This window comes from Panulirus ornatus, chromosome 16 (assembly GCF_036320965.1).
Source record: "Panulirus ornatus isolate Po-2019 chromosome 16, ASM3632096v1, whole genome shotgun sequence".
In the NCBI taxonomy this organism is placed as follows: Eukaryota; Metazoa; Arthropoda; class Malacostraca; order Decapoda; family Palinuridae; genus Panulirus; species Panulirus ornatus.
The window spans coordinates 50,508,525-50,528,281 of NC_092239.1; the positions used below are offsets into that span (position 1 = coordinate 50,508,525).

General features: G+C 37.8%; 1 protein-coding gene across 1 annotated transcript; it reads right to left on the minus strand.

The window, feature by feature from the left end:
* Nucleotides 1–866: 866 nt before the first annotated feature.
* On the minus strand, nt 867–14,522 carry LOC139754002 (uncharacterized). The gene is made up of 4 exons (XM_071670954.1): nt 14,339–14,522; nt 1,543–1,642; nt 1,313–1,442; nt 867–1,150 (listed from the first exon to the last, which is right to left on the minus strand). The coding sequence occupies exons 1-4, from the start codon at nt 14,481–14,483 to the stop codon at nt 1,112–1,114; spliced, it is 414 nt and encodes a 137-aa protein (XP_071527055.1). The 5' UTR covers nt 14,484–14,522; the 3' UTR covers nt 867–1,111.
* Between the last annotated feature and the right edge of the window lie 5,235 nt (nt 14,523–19,757).

A 19,757-nucleotide genomic window follows, 5' to 3' on the forward strand; every position in this document is an offset into this window, starting at 1 on the left:
GGTATGTTTGAAGGATTAGTGGTTCCAGCAATGTTATGTGGTTGCGAGGCGTGAGCTATAGATAGAGTTGTGCGGAGGAGGGTTGATGTGTTGGAAATGAGATGTTTGAGAACAATATGCGGTGTGAGATGGTTTGATCGAATAAGTAATGTAAAAGGAAAAGAATGTGATTGAGAGAGCAGAAGAGGATGTTTTGAAATGGTTTGGTCACATGGAGAGAATGAGTGAGGAAAGATTGACAAATAGGATATGTGTGTGAGAGTTGGTGGGAACAAGGAGAAATGCGAGACCGAATTGGAGGTGGAAGGATGGAGTGAAAAAAATATTTGAGAGATCGGAGCCCGAACATACTCGAGGACGAAAGGCGTGCTAGGAATAGAGCGAATTGGAACGATATGGTATATCGGGGGTCGATGAGCTGTCAGTGGATTGAGCCAGGGCATGTGAAGCGTCTGAGGGTAAACCATGGAAAGTTTTGTGGGGCCTGGATGTGGAAAGGGAGATGTGGTTTAGCTGCATTACACGTGATAGCTAAAGACTGAGTGAGAACGAATGTGGCCTTTGTTGTCTTTTCTTAGCGCTACTTCGCGCGCGCGTGCCGGGGAAAGGGGGTGCTATTTCATGTGTGGTGTGGCGGCGAAGGGAAAGGATGAAGGCAGCAAGTACGAATATGTACATGTGTATATATGAATATGTCTATGTGTATATGTATGCATACGTTGAAATGTATAGGTATGTATATGTGCGTGTGTGGGCGTAGGTTACCCACGTCCACCAATCGAAAACAGTTTATTGAGTGTTGTGACACGTGTGTTGTCAAGGAACAGATGTCACTTATTTAGGATAAGAAAAATTCCTTTTTGGTGCAAAATTGTTTTCGTAATATTGCTATTTTATTATATTCATAAATAACATTTTATTGTCTTCAATTGGATTGGAATGCTGTTTAACTGCAGAAGCATTTTGGTATTAAAGATAAAGCGTGAGACGAATATATAGATAAAAATTGCTTACTCTTTAAGCCGAAAATCTGCTGCACAATTTGTGTATTTAGTTTGTCAACTGCTTTTGGAAACGATGCGAGGTAAGCTCAAGGCATAATGCACATAGACTAATGGCTTGTCCACCAAGGAGGAATCGCAAACACTCCCTAGAATAAATGAGAAACATAAACAAGTTAGGATGGTAACGACAGTGAAACACATAAGTCCAATATATCATATCCTTCGCCTATCAGAAAATTTTCATTAATCCAAAACTGTGAATATCAGGTGTTGATTCTTTCTGAAAAAATAGTACAACTTTTTTGTACCCAGACATTATCGAGAGAGAGTATCGTTGTAACTGCTATCGTGGATGGAGCCCGGTAACACGCAGTTGAGTTCAGTTCGTCCATTCTCATCCACTGGAGGAAAAGGCCAGCCTCCGTCATTCCCATGATCCTGTCAGTGGATGTCTTAGGCGAATCTAAAAACTTATTATGTTGTGGCTCGTTTATGGTTTTCAGTTGGTTTATTCTATAAAACATTAACATGCTCTTACCTATCACTTATTGACTGGATTATAGGACTGTCCTTCTGGGCAATTATAGCTAACATTTGAGACAAAAATTCCTCATTGGCAGCGTAAAACGAACATTGTTCTGTGAGAAAAAGAAAACTTATTAGTAATTCTTCTTTACACGGTTGAAACTTCATGAGCATGATATATATATATATATATATATATATATATATATATATATATATATATATATATATATATATATATATATATATATATATATATATATATATATATATATATATATATATATATATATATATATATATATATATATATATATATATATATATATATATATATATATATATATATATATATATATATATATATATATATATATATATATATATATATATATATATATATATATATATATGTCTCCCGCGTTTGCGAGGTAGCGCAAGGAAACAGACGAAAGAAATGGCCAAACCCACCCCCATATACATGTATATACATACGTCCACATACGCAAATATACATACCTACACAGCTTTCCATGGTTTACCCCAGACGCTTCACATGCCTTGATTCAATCCACTGACAGCACGTCAACCCCGGTATACCACATCGCTCCAATTCACTCTATTCCTTGCCCTCCTTTCACCCTCCTGCATGTTCAGGCCCCGATCACACAAAATCTTTTTCACTCAATCTTTCCACCTCCAATTTGGTCTCCCTCTTCTCCTCGTTCCCTCCACCTCCGACACATATATCCTCTTGGTCAATCTTTCCTCACTCATTCTCTCCATGTGCCCAAACCATTTCAAAACACCCTCTTCTGCTCTCTCAACCACGCTCTTTTTATTTCCACACATCTCTCTTACCCTTACGTTACTTACTCGATCAAACCACCTCACACCACACATTGTCCTCAAACATCTCATTTCCAGCACATCCATCCTCCTGCGCACAACTCTATCCATAGCCCACGCCTCGCAACCATACAACATTGTTGGAACCACTATTCCTTCAAACATACCCATTTTTGCTTTCCGAGATAATGTTCTCGACTTCCACACATTCTTCAAGGCTCCCAGAATTTTCGCCCACTCCCCCACCCTATGATCCACTTCCGCTTCCATGTTTCCATCCGCTGCCAGATCCACTCCCAGATATCTAAAACACTTCACTTCCTCCAGTTTTTCTACATTCACCTCCCAATTGACTTGACCCTCAACCCTACTGTACCTAATAACCTTGCTCTTATTCACATTTACTCTTAACTTTCTTCTTTCACACACTTTACCAAACACAGTCACCAGCTTCTGCAGTTTCTCACATGAATCAGCCACCAGCGCTGTATCATCAGCGAACAACAACTGACTCACTTCCCAAGCTCTCTCATCCCCAACAGACTTCATACTTGCCCCTCTTTCCAAAACTCTTGCATTCACCTCCCTAACAACCCCATCCATAAACAAATTAAACAACCATGGAGACATCACACACCCCTGCCGCAAACCTACATTCACTGAGAAACAATCACTTTCCTCTCTTCCTACACGTACACATGCCTTACATCCTCGATAAAAACTTTTCACTGCTTCTAACAACTTGCCTCCCACACCATATATTCTTAATACCTTCCACAGAGCATCTCTATCAACTCTATCATATGCCTTCTCCAGATCCATAAATGCTACATACAAATCCATTTGCTTTTCTAAGTATTTCTCACATACATTCTTCAAAGCAAACACCTGATCCACACATCCTCTACCACTTCTGAAACCACACTGCTCTTCCCCAATCTGATGCTCTGTACATGCCTTCACCCTCTCAATCAATACCCTCCCATATAATTTACCAGGAATACTCAACAAACTTATACCTCTGTAATTTGAGCACTCACTCTTATCCCCTTTGCCTTTCTACAATGGCACTATGCACGCATTCCGCCAATCCTCAGGCACCTCACCATGAGTCATACATACATTAGATAACCTTACCAACCAGTCAACAATACAGTCACCCCCTTTTTTAATAAATTCCACTGCAATACCATCCAAACCTGCTGCCTTGCCGGCTTCCATCTTCCGCAAAGCTTTTACTACCTCTTCTCTGTTTACCAAATCATTTTCCCTAACCCTCTAACTTTGCACACCACCTCGACTAAAACACCCTATATCTGCCACTCTATCATCAAATACATTCAACAAACCTTCAAAATACTCCCTCCATCTCGTTCTCACATCACCACTACTTGTTATCACCTCCCCATTTGCGCCCTTCACTGAAGTTCCCATTTGCTCCCTTGTCTTACGCACTTTATTTACCTCCTTCCAGAACATCTTTTTATTCTCCCTAAAATTTAATGATACTCTCTCATCCCAACTCTCATTTGCCCTTTTTTCATCTATATATATATATATATATATATATATATATATATATATATATATATATATATATATATATATATATATATATATATATATATATATATATATATATATATATTTTTTTTTCTTTTTTTTTTCTTTTAAACTATTCGCCATTTCCCGCGTTAGCGAGGTAGCGTTAGGAACAGAGGACTGGGCCTTTTTTGGAATATCCTCACCTGGCCCCCTCTGTTCCTTCTTTTGGAAAATTAAAAAAAAAAACGAGAGGGGAGGATTTCCAGCCCCCCGCTCCCTCTCCTTTTAGTCGCCTTCTACGACACGCAGGGAATACGTGGGAAGTATTCTTAATCCCCTATCACCACGGATAATGTATATATGTATATATATATATATATATATATATATATATATATATATATATATATATATATATATATATATATATATATATATATATATATAAAGGGAAGGGAGCGGGGGGCTGGAAATCCTCCCCTCTCTTTTTTTTTTTTTCTTTTTTTAATTTTCCAAAAGAAGGAACAGAGAAGAGGTCCAGGTGAGGATATTCCCTCAAAGGCCCAGTCCTCTGTTCTTAACGCTACCTCGCTATCGCGGGAAATAGCGAATAGTATGAAAAAAAAAGAAAAAATATATATATATATATATATGTATATATATCATAGGGGAGAAAAAATATATCCCACGCATTCCTCACGTGTCGTAGGTGACTAAATGAGACGGGAGCGGGTGGCTGAAAACCCTCCCCTCTTTGTATTTTAACTTTCTAAAAGGGGAAACAAAAGAAGGAGTCACGCGAGGAGTGCTCATCCTCCTCAAGCGTTCAGATTGGGGTGTCTAAATGTGTTTGGGTATAACCAAGATGAGAAAAAAGGAGAGATAGGTAGTATGTTTGATGAAAGGAAACTGGATATTTCGGCTCTGAGTGAAACGAAGCTCAAGGGTAAAGGGGAAGAGTGGCTTGGAAATGTCTCGGGAGTAAAGTCAGGGGTTAGTGAGAGGACAAGAGCAAGGGAAGGACTAGCACTACTCCTGAAACAGGAGTCGTGGGAATATGTGATAGAGTGTAAGAATGTAAACTCTAGATTGATATGGGTAAAACTGAAAGTTGATGGAGAGAGATGGGTCATTAGTGGTGCATATGCACCTTGGCATGAGAAGAAAGATCATGAGAGGCAAGTGTTTTGTGTTAGTAGTTTTGATGCACGAGACCGGGTTATAGTATTGGGTGATTTGAATGCAAAGGTGAGTAATGTAGCAGTGGAGGGAATAATTGGTATACATGGGGTATTCAGTGTTGTAAATGGAAATGGTGAAGAGCTTATAGATTTATGCGCTGAAAAAGGACTGGTGATTGGAAATACCTGGTTTAAAAAGAAAGATATACATAGGTACACGTATGTAAGTACGAGAGATGGCCAGAGAGCGTATTTTGATTACGTGTTAATTGATTGGTGCGCGAAAGAGAGACTTTTGGATGTTAATGTGCTGAGAGGTCTGATCATTATGTTGTGGAGGCTAAGGTTAAGATTTGTAGAGGTTTTCAGAAAAGAAGAGAGAATGTTGGGGTGAAAAGAGTGGTGAGAGTAAGTGAACATGGGAAGGAGACAGGTGTGAGGAAGTACCAGGAGAGACTAAGTACAAAATGGAAAAAGGTGAGTACAAAGGACGTAAGGGGAGTGGGGGAGGAATGGGATGTATTTAGGGAAGCTGTGATGGCTTGCCCACAAGATGCTTGTAGCATGAGAAGCGTGGGAAGTGGGCAGATTAGAAAGGGTAGTGAGTGGTGGGATGAAGAAGTGAGATTATTAGTGAAAGAGAAGAGAGATGCATTTGGACAGTTTTTGCAGGGAAATAATGCAAATGAGTGGGATATGTATAAAAAAAAAAAAGAGGCAGGAGGTCAAGAGATAGGTGCAAGAGGCGAAAAAGAGGGCAAATGAGAATTGAAGTGGGAGAGTATCATCAAATTTTCGGGAGAATAAAAAGATGATTTGGAAGGAGGTATAGAAAGTGCGTAAGACAAGGGATTAATGGGAACTTCATTCAAGTTGGCTAACGGGGAGGTGATAACAAGTAGTGGTGATGTGAGAAGGAGATGGAGTGAGTATTTTGAGGGTTTGTTGAATGTGTTTGGTGATAGAGTGGCAGATATAGGGTGTTTTGGTCGAGGTGGTGTGCAAAGTGAGAGGGTTAGGGAAAATGATTTGGTAAACAGAGTAGAAGTAGTAAAAGCTTTGCGGAAGATGAAAGCCGGCAAGGCACCAGGTTTGGATGGTATTGCAGTGGCATCTATTAAAAAAGGGGGTGACTGTATTGTTGACTGGTTGGTAAGGTTATTTAATGTAAGTATGATTCATGGTGAGGAGCCTGAGGATTGGCGGAATGCGTGCATAGTGCCATTGTACAAAGGCAAAGGGGATAAGAGTAAGTGTTCAAATTACAAAGGTATAAGTTTGTTGAGTATTCCTGGTAAATTATATTGGAGGGTATTGATTGAGAGGGTGAAGGCATGTACAGAGCTTCATATTGGGGAAGAGCAGTGTGGTTTCAGAAGTGATAGAGGATGTTTGGATCAGGTGTTTGCTTTGAAGATGGTATGTGAGAAATACTTAGAAAAGCAAATGGATTTGTATGTAGCATTTATGAATCTGGAGAAGGCATATGATAGAGTTGATAGAGATGCTCTGTGGAAGGTACTAAGAATATATGGTGTGGGAGGCAACTTGTTAGAAGCAGTGAAAAGTTTTTATCGAGGATGTAAGGCATTCGTACGTCTTGGAAGAGAGGAAAGTGATTGGTTCTCAGTGAATGTCGGTTTGCGGCAGGGGTGTGTGATGTCTCCATGGTTATCTAATTTGTTTATGGATGGGGTTCTTAGGGAGGTGAATGCAGGAGTTTTGGAAAGAGGTGCAAGTATAAAGTCTGTTTGGGATGAGAGGGCTTGGGAAGTGTGTCAGTTGTTGTTCGCTGCTGGTACAGCGCTGGTGGCTGATTCATGTGAGAAACTGCAAAAGCTGGTAACTGAGTTTGGTAAAGTGTGTGAAAGAAGAAAGTTAGGAGTAAATGTGAATAAGAGCAAGGTTATTAGGTACAGTAGGGTTGAGGGTCAAGTTAATTGGGAGGTAAGTTTAACATGAGAAAAACTGGAGGAAGTAAAGTGTGTTAGATATCTGGGAGCGGATCTGGCAGCGGATGGAACCATGGAAGCGGAAGTGAATCATAGGGTGGGGGAGGGGACGAAAATCCTAGGAGCCTTGAAGAATGCGTGGAAGTCGAGAATACCATCTCCGAAAGCAAAAATGGCTATGTTTTAAGGAACACTTGTTCCAACAATGTTGTATGGTTGCGAGGCGTGGGCTATGGATAGAGTTGTGCGCAAGAGGGTGGATGTGCTGGAAATGAGATGTTTGAGGACAATGTGTGGTGTAAGGTGGTTTGATCGAGTAAGTAATGTAAGGGTAAGAGAGATGTGTGGAAATAAAAAGAGCGTGGTTGAGAGAGCAGAAGAGGGTGTTTTGAAATGGTTTGGGCACATGGAGAGAATGAGTGAGGAAAGATTGGCCAAGAGGATATATGTGTCGGAGGTGGAGGGAACGAGGAGAAGTGGGAGACCAAATTGGAGGTGGAAAGATGGAGTGAAAAAGATTTTGTGTGATCGGGGCCTGAACATGCAGGAGGGTGAAAGGAGGGCAAGGAATAGAGTGAATTGGAGGGATGTGGTATACCGGGGTTGACGTGCTGTCAGTGGATTGAATCAAGGCATTGTGTATGGGGGTGGGTTTGGCCATTTCTTTCGTCTGTTTCCTTGCGCTACCTCGCAAACGCGGGAGACAGCGACAAAGCAAAAAAAAAAAAAAAAATATATATATATATTTATATATATATAAATATATATATATATATATATATATATATATATACATATATATATATATATATATATATATATATATATATATATATATATATATATATATATATATATATATATATATATATATATATATATATATATATATATATATATATATATGTACATATATATAAGGGCAGACAGTATGAATTATGTACATATGTATGTGGGTGGGTTGGGACATTTTTTGTCTGATTGCTTGCGTTACCTCGCTAATGCGAGAGACAGACACAAAGAATAATAAGAAAGAAAAAATAAGAAATAATATATATATATATATATATATATATATATATATATATATATATATATATATATATATATATATATATATATATATATATATGTGTGAATTTAGACACCCCAATCTGAGCCTACGAGAAGGATGAGCACTCCCCGCGTGACTCCTTCTTCTGTTTCCCATTTTAGAAAGTTAAAATACAGGGAGGGGAGGATTTTCCCTAACCCACTCATTTTGCACACCACCTCGACCAAAACACCCTATATCTGCCACTCTATCATCAAACACATTCAACAAACCTTCAAAATACTCACTCCATCTCCTTCTCACATCACCACTACTTGTTATCACCTCCCCATTTGCACCCTTCACTGAAGTTCCCATTTGCTCCCTTGTCTTACGCACTTTATTTACCTCCTTCCAGAACATCTTTTTATTCTCCCTAAAATTTAATAATAATCTCTCACCCGAATTCTCATTTGCCTTCTTTTTCACCTCTTGCACGTTTCTCTTGACCTCCTGTCTCTTTCTTTTATATATCTCCCACTCATATGTATTTTTTCCCTGCAAAAATCGTCAAAAAGCCTCTCACTTCTCTTTCACTAATAATCCCGCCAATCACTACTCTTTCTGATCTGCCCACCTCCCACGCTTGTCATGCAACAAGCATCTTTTGCGTAAGCCATCTCTGCTTCCATTAATACATCCCATTCCTCCCCCACCTCTCTTAAGTCCTTTGTTCTTAACTTTTTCTATTCTCTACTTAGTCTCTCTGGTAGTTCCTCACACAAGTCTTCTTCTGAAGCTCACTTACTCTCACCACTCTCTTCAATGCAACATTCTCACTTCTTTTCTGATAACCTCTTCAAATCTTCACCTTCGCGTCCAAAAGATATTGATCAGACATCCCTCCAGTTGCATCTCTCAGCACATTAATATGCAAAAGTCTCTTTTACGCTCGCCTATCAAGTAACACGTTATCCAATAACGCTCTCTGGCCATCTCTCCTACTTATATACGTATACTTTTGTATATCTCTCTCTTTAAAACAGATATTTCCAATCACCAGTCCTTTTTCAGCTCATAAATCTACAAGCTCTTCACCATTTTCATTTACAACACTAAGACACCCAATGTGCACCAATTATTCCCTCAACTGCCACATTACTCACCTTTGCATTCAAATCACCCATCACTATACCCGGTCTCGTGCATCAAAACTACTAACACACTCACTCAGCTGCTCCCAAAACACTTGCCTCTCATGATCTTTCTTTTCATGGCCAGGTGCATATGCACCAATAATCACCCATCTCCCTCCATCAACCTCCAGTTTGACCCATATCAATCCAAAGTTTACTTTCTTACACTCTATCATATACTCCCATCACTCCTGTTTCAGGAGTAGTGGTATTCCTTCCGTTGCTCTTGTCCTCTCACTAACCTCTGACTTTACTCATTTGATTGAAACAGGGCATGTGAAGCGTCTGGGGTAAACCTTGGAAGGTTCTGTGGGGCCTGGATGTGGAAAGGCAGCTGTGGTATGGGTGCATTATACATGACAGCTAGAGACTGAGTGTAAACGAATTTGGCCTTTGTTGTCTTCTCCTAGCGCTACCCCGCGCACATGCGGGGAGAGGGTGTTATAATTTCATGAGTGGCGGGGTGGCGATGGGAATGAATAAGGGCCGACAGTATGCATTATGTACATGTGTATATATGTATATGTCTGAGTGTGTATATATATGTATACGTTAAGATGTATAGGTATGTATATGTGCGTGTGTTGACGTGTATGTATATACCTGTGTATATTGGTGGGTTGGGCCATTCTTTCGTCTGTTTGCTTGCGCTACCTCGCTAACGCGGAAGACAGCGACAAAGTACAATATGAAATAAGGTAATATATATATATATATATATATATATATATATATATATATATATATATATATATATATATATATATATATATATATATATATATATTTTTTTTTTTTTTTTTCTTTTTTTGCTTTGTCGCTGTCTCCCGGATTTGCGAGGTAGCGCAAGGAAACAGACGAAAGAAATGGCCCAACCCACCCCCATACACATGTATATACATACGTTCACACACGCAAATATACATACCTACACAGCTTTCCATGGTTTACCCCAGACGCTTCACATGCCCTGATTCAATCCACTGACAGCACGTCAACCCCAGTATACCACATCGATCCAATTCACTCTATTCCTTGCCCTCCTTTCACCCTCCTGCATGTTCAGGCCCCGATCACACAAAATCTTTTTCACTCCATCTTTCCACCTCCAATTTGGTCTCCCACTTCTCCTCGTTCCCTCCACCTCCGACACATATATCCTCTTGGTCAATCTTTCCTCACTCATTCTCTCCATGTGCCCAAACCATTTCAAAACACCCTCTTCTGCTCTCTCAACCACGCTCTTTTTATTTCCACACATCTCTCTTACCCTTACGTTACTTACTCGATCAAACCACCTCACACCACACATTGTCCTCAAACATCTCATTTCCAGCACATCCATCCTCTGCGCACAACTCTATCCATAGCCCACGCCTCGCAACCATACAACACTGTTGGAACCACTATTCCTTCAAACATACCCATTTTTGCTTTCCGAGATAATGTTCTCGACTTCCACACATTCTTCAAGGCTCCCAGGATTTTCGCCCCCTCCCCCACCCTATGATCCACTTCCGCTTCCATGGTTCCATCCGCTGCCAGATCCACTCCCAGATATCTAAAACACTTTACTTCCTCCAGTTTTTCTCCATTCAAACTCACCTCCCAATTGACTTGACCCTCAACCCTACTGTACCTAATAACCTTGCTCTTATTCACATTTACTCTTAACTTTCTTCTTTCACACACTTTACCAAACTCAGTCACCAGCTTCTGCAGTTTCTCACATGAATCAGCCACCAGCGCTGTATCATCAGCGAACAACAACTGACTCACTTCCCAAGCTCTCTCATCCCCAACAGACTTCATACTTGCCCCTCTTTCCAAAACTCTTGCATTCACCTCCCTAACAACCCCATCCATAAACAAATTAAACAACCATGGAGACATCACACACCCCTGCCGCAAACCTACATTCACTGAGAACCAATCACTTTCCTCTCTTCCTACACGTACACATGCCTTACATCCTCGATAAAAACTTTTCACTGCTTCTAACAACTTGCCTCCCACAACATATATTCTTAATACCTTCCACAGAGCATCTCTATCAACTCTATCATATGCCTTCTCCAGATCCATAAATGCTACATACAAATCCATTTGCTTTTCTAAGTATTTCTCACATACATTCTTCAAAGCAAACACCTGATCCACACATCCTCTACCACTTCTGAAACCACACTGCTCTTCCCCAATCTGATGCTCTGTACATGCCTTCACCCTCTCAATCAATACCCTCCCATATAATTTACCAGGAATACTCAACAAACTTATACCTCTGTAATTTGAGCACTCACTCTTATCCCCTTTGCCTTTGTACAATGGCACTATGCACGCATTCCGCCAATCCTCAGGCACCTCACCATGAGTCATACATACATTAAATAACCTTACCAACCAGTCAACAATACAGTCACCCCCTTTCTTAATAAATTCCACTGCAATACCATCCAAACCTGCTGCCTTGCCGGCTTTCATCTTCCGCAAAGCTTTTACTACCTCTTCTCTGTTTACCAAATCATTTTCCCTAACCCTCTCACTTTGCACACCACCTCGACCAAAACACCCTATATCTGCCACTCTATCATCAGACACATTCAACAAACCTTGTGGAGGCTAAGGTGAAGATTTGTATGGGTTTTCAGAAAAGAGGAGTGAATGTTGGGGTGAAGAAGGTGGTGAGAGTAAGTGAGCTTGGGAAGGAGACCTGTGTGGGGAAGTACCAGGAGAGACTGTGTACAGAATGGAAAAAGGTGAGAACAATGGAAGTAAGGGGAGTCGGGGAGGAATGGGATGTATTTAGGGAATCAGTGATGGATTGCGCAAAAGATGCTTGTGGCATGAGAAGAGTGGGAGGTGGGCTGTTTAGAAAGGGTAGTGTGTGGTGGGATGAAGAAGTAAGAGTATTAGTGAAAGAGAAGAGAGAGGCATTTGGACGATTTTTGCAGGGAAAAAATGAAATTGAGTGGGAGAAGTATAAAAGAAAGAGACAGGAGGTCAAGAGAAAGGTGCAAGAGGTGAAAAAAAGGGCAAATGAGAGTTGGGGTGAGAGACTATCAGTAAATTTTAGGGAGAATAAAAAGATGTTCTGGAAGGAGGTAAATAGGGTGCGTAAGACAAGGGAGCAAATGGGAACTTCAGTGAAGGGCGTAAATGGGGAGGTGATAACAAGTAGCGGTGATGTGAGAAGGAGATGGAATGAATATATATATATATATATATATATATATATATATATATATATATATATATATATATATATATATATATATATATATGTATATATATATATATATATATATATATATATATATATATATATATATATATATATCTATATATACATATATATATATATATATATATATGTATATATATATATATATATATATATATATATATATATATATATATATATATATATATATATATATATATATATATATATATATATATATATATATATATATATATATATATATATATATATATATATATATATATATATATATATATATATATATATATGTATATATATATATATATATATATACATATATATATATATATATATATATATATATATATATATATTTCTTTTTTTTTTTTTTTTCATACTATTCGCCATTTCCCGCAATAGCGAGGTAGCGATAAGAACAGAGGACTGGTCTTTTGAGGGAATATCCTCACCTGGCCCCCTTCTCTGTTCCTTCTTTTGGAAAAAAAAAAAAAAAAAAAAAAAAAAAAAAAAAAAAAACGAGAGGGGAGGATTTCCAGCCTCCCGCTCCCTCCCCTTTTAGTCGCCTTCTACGACACGCAGGGAATACGTGGGAAGTATTCTTTCTCCCCTATCCCCAGGGATAATATATATATATATATATATATATATATATATATATATATATATATATATATATATATATATATATATATATATATATATATATATATATATATATATATATATATATATATATATATATATATATATATATATATATATATATATATATATACATATATATATATATATATATATATATATATATATATATATATATATATATATATATATATATATATATATATATATATATATATATATATATATATATATATATATATATATATATATATATATATATATATATATATATATATATACATATATATATATATATATATATATATATATATATATATATATATATATATATATATATATATATATATATATATATATATATATATATATATATATATATATATATATATATATATATATATATATATATATATATATATATATATATGTATATATATATATATATATATATATATATATATATATATATATATATATATATATATATATATATATATATATATTTATATATATATATATATATATATATATATATATATATATATATATATATATATATATATATATATATATATATATATATATATATATATATATATATATATATATATATATATATATATATATATATATATATATATATATATATATATATATATATATATATATATATATATATATATATATATATATATATATATATATATATATATATATATATATATATATATATATATATATATATATATATATATATATATACATATATATATATAGATAGATAGATAGATAGATAGATAGATAGATAGATGGATAGATAGATAGATAGATAGATAGATAGATAGATGGATAAATAGATAGATAGATAGGTAGATGAATAGACAGATGTAGATATATATATACCTCTACATATATATATTCCTATGAGTCCACGGGGAAAATGAAAAACGATAAGTTCCCAGGTGCACTTTCTTGTAATAATCACATCATGAGGTGAGAGACAAAAGAGAAATATAACAGTCAGTTGATATACAACGAAGAGACGTAGTTAGGAAGCCATATGGTATTTCTCTCTTGTGTCTCCCTGATGATGTGATTGTTACACGAAAGTGCACTTATGGGTACTTATCGTGTTTCATTTACCCCGTGGGAATAGAATACCTGTTAGAGTGAAGTCCATTGCCATGTATCTCTTTAAGATCATTGTTGGGAGAATGAGCACGTGATCGCCTCGTCTCACTAGCGTGTTCATACTGAATGGAAACTGTGACAGCGTTCTGTATTTGATGCGACCTTCCTTTTCCATATCGGCGATCTCACGAAGTATTCCAGATTCCGCGGACTGGAGATATTATCAAGATTATCTGGATGTCCAGTAAAATCCTCTTCATTTTGAGTTAAGAGTTAATACAAATTTACTGTTTCACCTTAGCACACTATAAGGTTTTGAAGATTTTCATGGCCTCATTTATTAGGTGGGTATTCTAACCACTCGACTCTACTCCCCATGATAAGCATATTTCTATTTCCTTATCAGTTATCGAACGCTCTTCCTCTTCATCTTGATGTTCTAATATCTCCAGGTGTGACAGTAAGTTCCGTAAAATCACTAACTACTTGCAATGTGAGCGTGATGGGGCTAAACCGGTCTAAACCGAGTCGCTGATGGATGCAGGACGAAGGGTTTTCGATTACTTGTGATCGAAGTCATTTCCCTATTTCAGGAAGCATAGCGGAGTGGTTAGAGAACACAGCTAACTTACAAATGGTTCCAGCCTCGAATACATACCGTCGGAAAACATTATGTGTTCTTCGATATTGTGCATTTAAATGCTTTATATTTGTATGTATATTTACTTATATATATCTATTATTCTTTGCTGCTGTATCCTGCATCATCGAGGTAGCGCAAGAAACCAGACGAAAGAATGGCCCAACCAACCCATGTACACACACACACACGCAAACACACCCACACACACACACACACACACACACATATATATATATATATATATATATATATATATATATATATATATATATATATATATATATATATATATATATATATATATATATATATATATATATATATATATATATATATATATATATATATATATATATATGTATATATATTTATTCATTTATTTATTTATTTATTTATTTTGCTTTGTAGCTGTCTCCCGCGTTTGCGAGGTAGCGCAAGGAAACAGACGAAAGAGATGGCCCATCCCACCCTCATACACATGTATATACATACACTTAAACACACGCAAATATACATACCCATACATCTCAATGTACACATATATATATACACACACAGACACATACATATAAACACATGCACACAATTCACACTATCTGCCTTTATTCATTCTCATCGCCACCTCGCCACACAGGGAATAACATCCCCCTCCCTCCTCATATGTGCGAGGTAGCGCTAGGAAAAGACAACAAAAGCACAATTCGTTCACACTCAGTCTCTAGCTGCCATGTAATACTGCCCGAAACCACAGCTCCCTTTCCACATCCAGGCTCCACAGAACTTTCAATGCTTTACCCCACACGCTTCACATGCCGTGATTCAATCCATTGACAGCACGTCGACCCCGGTATACCATATCGATCCAATTTACTCTATTCCTTGCCCGCCTTTCACCCTCCTGCATATTCAGGCCCCGATCACTCAAAATCTTTTTTAATCCATCTTTCCACCTCCAATTTGGTCTCCCACTTCTCGTTCCCTCCACCTCCGACACATATATCCTCTTGGTCAATCTTTCCTCACTCATTCTCTCCATGTGCCCAAACCATTTCAAAACACCCTCTTCTGCTCTCTCAACCACGCTCTTTTTATTTTAACACATCTCTCTTACCCTTACATTACTTACTTGATCAAAACACCTCACACCACACATTGTCCTCAAACATCTCATTTCCAGCACATCCACCCTCCTGCGCACAACTCTATCCATAGCCCACGCCTCGCAACCATAAAACATTGTTAGAACAACTATTCCTTCAAACATACCCATTTTTGCTTTCGGAGATAATGTTCTCGACTTCCGAACATTCTTCAAGGCTCCCAGGATTTTCGCCCCCTCCCCCACCCTATGATTGACTTCCGCTTCCATGGTTCCATCCGCTGCCAGATCCACTCCCAGATATCTAAAACACTTTACTTCCTCCAGTTTTCTCCATTCAAACTTACCTCCCAATTGACTTGACCCTCAACCCTACTGTACCTAAGAAACTTGCTCTTATTCACATTTACTCTTAACTTTTCTTCTTTGACAAACTTTACCAAACTCAGTCACCAGCTTCTGCAGTTTCTCACATGAATCAGCCACCAGCGCTGTATCATCAGCGAACAACAACTGACTCACTTCCCAAGCTCTCTCATCCACAAGAGACTTCATACTTGCCCCTCTTTCCAAAACTCTTCCATTCACCGCCCTAACAACACCATCCATAAACAAATTAAACAACCATATATATATATATATATATTTTATTTATTTATTTATTTTGTTTTGTCGCTGTCTCCCGCGTAAGCAAGGTAGCGCAAGGAACCAGACGAAAGAATGGCTCAACCCACACACATACACATGTATATACATAAACGTCCACACACGCAAATATACATCTCAATGTATACATATATATACACACACAGATATATATATATATATATATATATATATATATATATATATATATATATATATATATATATATATATATATATATATATATATATATATATATATATATATATATATATTTTTTTTTTTTTTTTCTTTTACTTTGTCGCTGTCTCCCGCGTCTCCGAGGTAGCGCAAGGAAACAGACGAAAGAAATGGCCCCACCCCCCCCCCCATACGCATGTATATACATACGTCCACACACGCAAATATACATACCTACACAGCTTTCCATGGTTTACCCCAGACGCTTCACATGCCTTGATTCAATCCACTGACAGCACGTCAACCCCGGTATACCACATCGCTCCAATTCACTCTATTCCTTGCCCTCCTTTCACCCTCCTGCATGTTCAGGCCCCGATCACACAAAATCTTTCTCACTCCATCTTTTCACCTCCAATTTGGTCTCCCATTTCTCATCGTTCCCTCCACCTCCGACACATATATCCTCTTAGTCAATCTTTCTTCACTCATACTTTCCATGTGACAAAACCATTTCAAAACACCCTCTTCTGCACTCTCAACCACGCTCTTTTTATTATCACACATCTCTCTTACGCTATTATTACATACTCGATGAAACAATCTCAGACCACATATTGTCCTCAAACATCTCATTTTCAGCAAATCAACCCTCCTGCGCACAACTCTATCCATCCTCTGCCAAATCCACTCCCAGATATCTAAAGCACCTCACTTCCCCCAGTTTTTCTTAATTCAAACTTACCTCCAAATTGAATTGACCCTAAACCCTACTGTACCTAATAGACTTGCTCTTATTCACATTTACTCTCCACTTTCTTCTTTCACACACTTTACCAAACTCAGTCACCAGCTTCTGCAGTTTCTCAGTTTAATCAGCCACCAGCGCTGTATCATCACCGAACAACTGACCCACTTCCCTAGCTCTCTCATCCACAACAGGATCTATACTTGCCCCTCTTTCTAAAACTCTTGCATTCACCGCCCTAACAACCCCATCAATAAACAAACCATGAAGATATCACACACCCCTGCCGCAAACCTACATTCACTGAGAACCAATCACTTTCCTCTCTTCCTGCACGTACACATGTCTTACATCCTCGATAAAAGCTTTTCACTGCTTCTAACAACTTGCCTCCCTCACCATATATTCTTAATGCCTTCCACAGAGCATCTCCATCAACTCTATCATATGCCTTCCCCAGATCCATAAATGCTACTTACAAATCCATTTGTTTTTCTAAGTACTTCTCACATACATTCTTCAAAGAAACACCTGATCCACACGTCCTCTACCACTTCTGAAACCGTACTGCTCTTCAACAATCTGATGCTCTGTACATGCCTAAACCCTCTCAATCAATACCCTCCCATATAGTTTACCAGGAATACTCAACAAACTTATACCTCTGTAATTTGAGCACTCACTCTTTTCCCCTTTGCCTTTGTACAATGGCACTATGCACGCATTCCGCCAATCCTCAGGCAACTCACCATGAACCAAACATACAGCAAATAACCTTACCAACCAGTCAACAATGAAGTCACCCATTTTTTAATAAATTCTACTGCAATACCATCCGAACCCGCTACCTTGCCGGGATTCATCTTCCGAAAATCTTTTACTACCTCTACTCTGCTTACCAAATCATTTTCCCTAACCCTCTCACTTTGAACACCACCTCGACCAAAACACCATGTATATGCCACTCTATCATCAAACACATTCGACAAACCTTCAAAATACTCACTCCATCTCCTTTTAACATCACCACTACTTGTTATCACCTCCCCATTAGCCCCCTTCACTGAAGTTACCATTTGTTCCCTTGTCTTACGCACTTTCGTTACCTCCTTCCAAAACATCTTTTTATTTTCCCTAAAATTTAATGATACTCTCTCACCCAAACCCTCATTTGCCCTCTTTTTCACCTCTTGCACTTTCTCTTCACCTCCTGCCTCTTTCTTTTATAAATCTCCCACTCATTTGCATTATTTCCCTGCAAAAATCGTTCAAAAGCCTCTCTCTTCGCTTACACTAATAATCTTACTTCTTCATCCCACCACTCACTACCCTTTCTAATCTGCCTACCTCCCACGCTTCTCATGCCACAAGCATCTTTTGCGCAAGCCATCACTGCTTCCCTAAATACATCCCATTCCTCCCCCACTCCCCTTACCTCTTTGTTCTAACCTTTTTCCACTCTGTACTCAGTCCCTCCTGGTACTTCTTCACAGAAGTCTCGTCCCAAGCTCACTTACTCTCATCACTCTCTTCACCCCAACATTCTCTGTTCTTTTCTGAAAACATCTACAAATCTTCACCTTCGCTTCCACAAGATAATGATCAACCATCCCTCCAGTTGCACCTCTCAGCACATTAACATTCAAAAGTCTCTCTTCGCGCACCTATCAATTAACACATAATCCAATAACGCTCTCTAGCCATATCTCCTACTTACATATGTATACTTATGTAAATCTCTCTTTTTAAACCAGGCATTCCCAATCACCAATCATTTTTCAGCACATAAATCTACAAGCTCTTCACCATTTCCATTTACAACACTGAACACCCCATGTATACCAATTATTCCCTCAACTGCCACATTACTCACCTTTGCATTCAAATCACCCATCACTATAACCCGATCTCGTGCATCAAAACTACTAACACACTCATTCCGCTGCTCCCAAAACACTTGCCTCTTTTGATCTTTCTTCTCATGCCCAGGTGCATATGCCCCAATAATCACCCATTTCTCTCCATCCACTTTCATTTTTACCCATATCAATGTCGAGTTTACTTTCTCACACTTTATCATATACTCCCACCACTCCTGTTTCAGGAGTAGTGCTACTCCTTCCCTTGCTCTTGT

What these genes read in the sequence shown, in the direction of transcription:
- LOC139754002 (XM_071670954.1), bottom strand. Translation starts at nt 14,483, where the DNA reads ATGGAAAAGGAAGGTCGCATCAAATACAGAACGCTGTCACAGTTTCCA. An exon ending in AATGGACTTCACTCTAACAG is followed by an intron (nt 1,643 to 14,338) that starts GTATTCTATTCC and finishes TTTTTCTCACAG; the next exon opens with AACAATGTTCGTTTTACGCT. An exon ending in TCTCTCTCGATAATGTCTGG is followed by an intron (nt 1,151 to 1,312) that starts GTACAAAAAAGT and finishes CATTTATTCTAG; the next exon opens with GGAGTGTTTGCGATTCCTCC.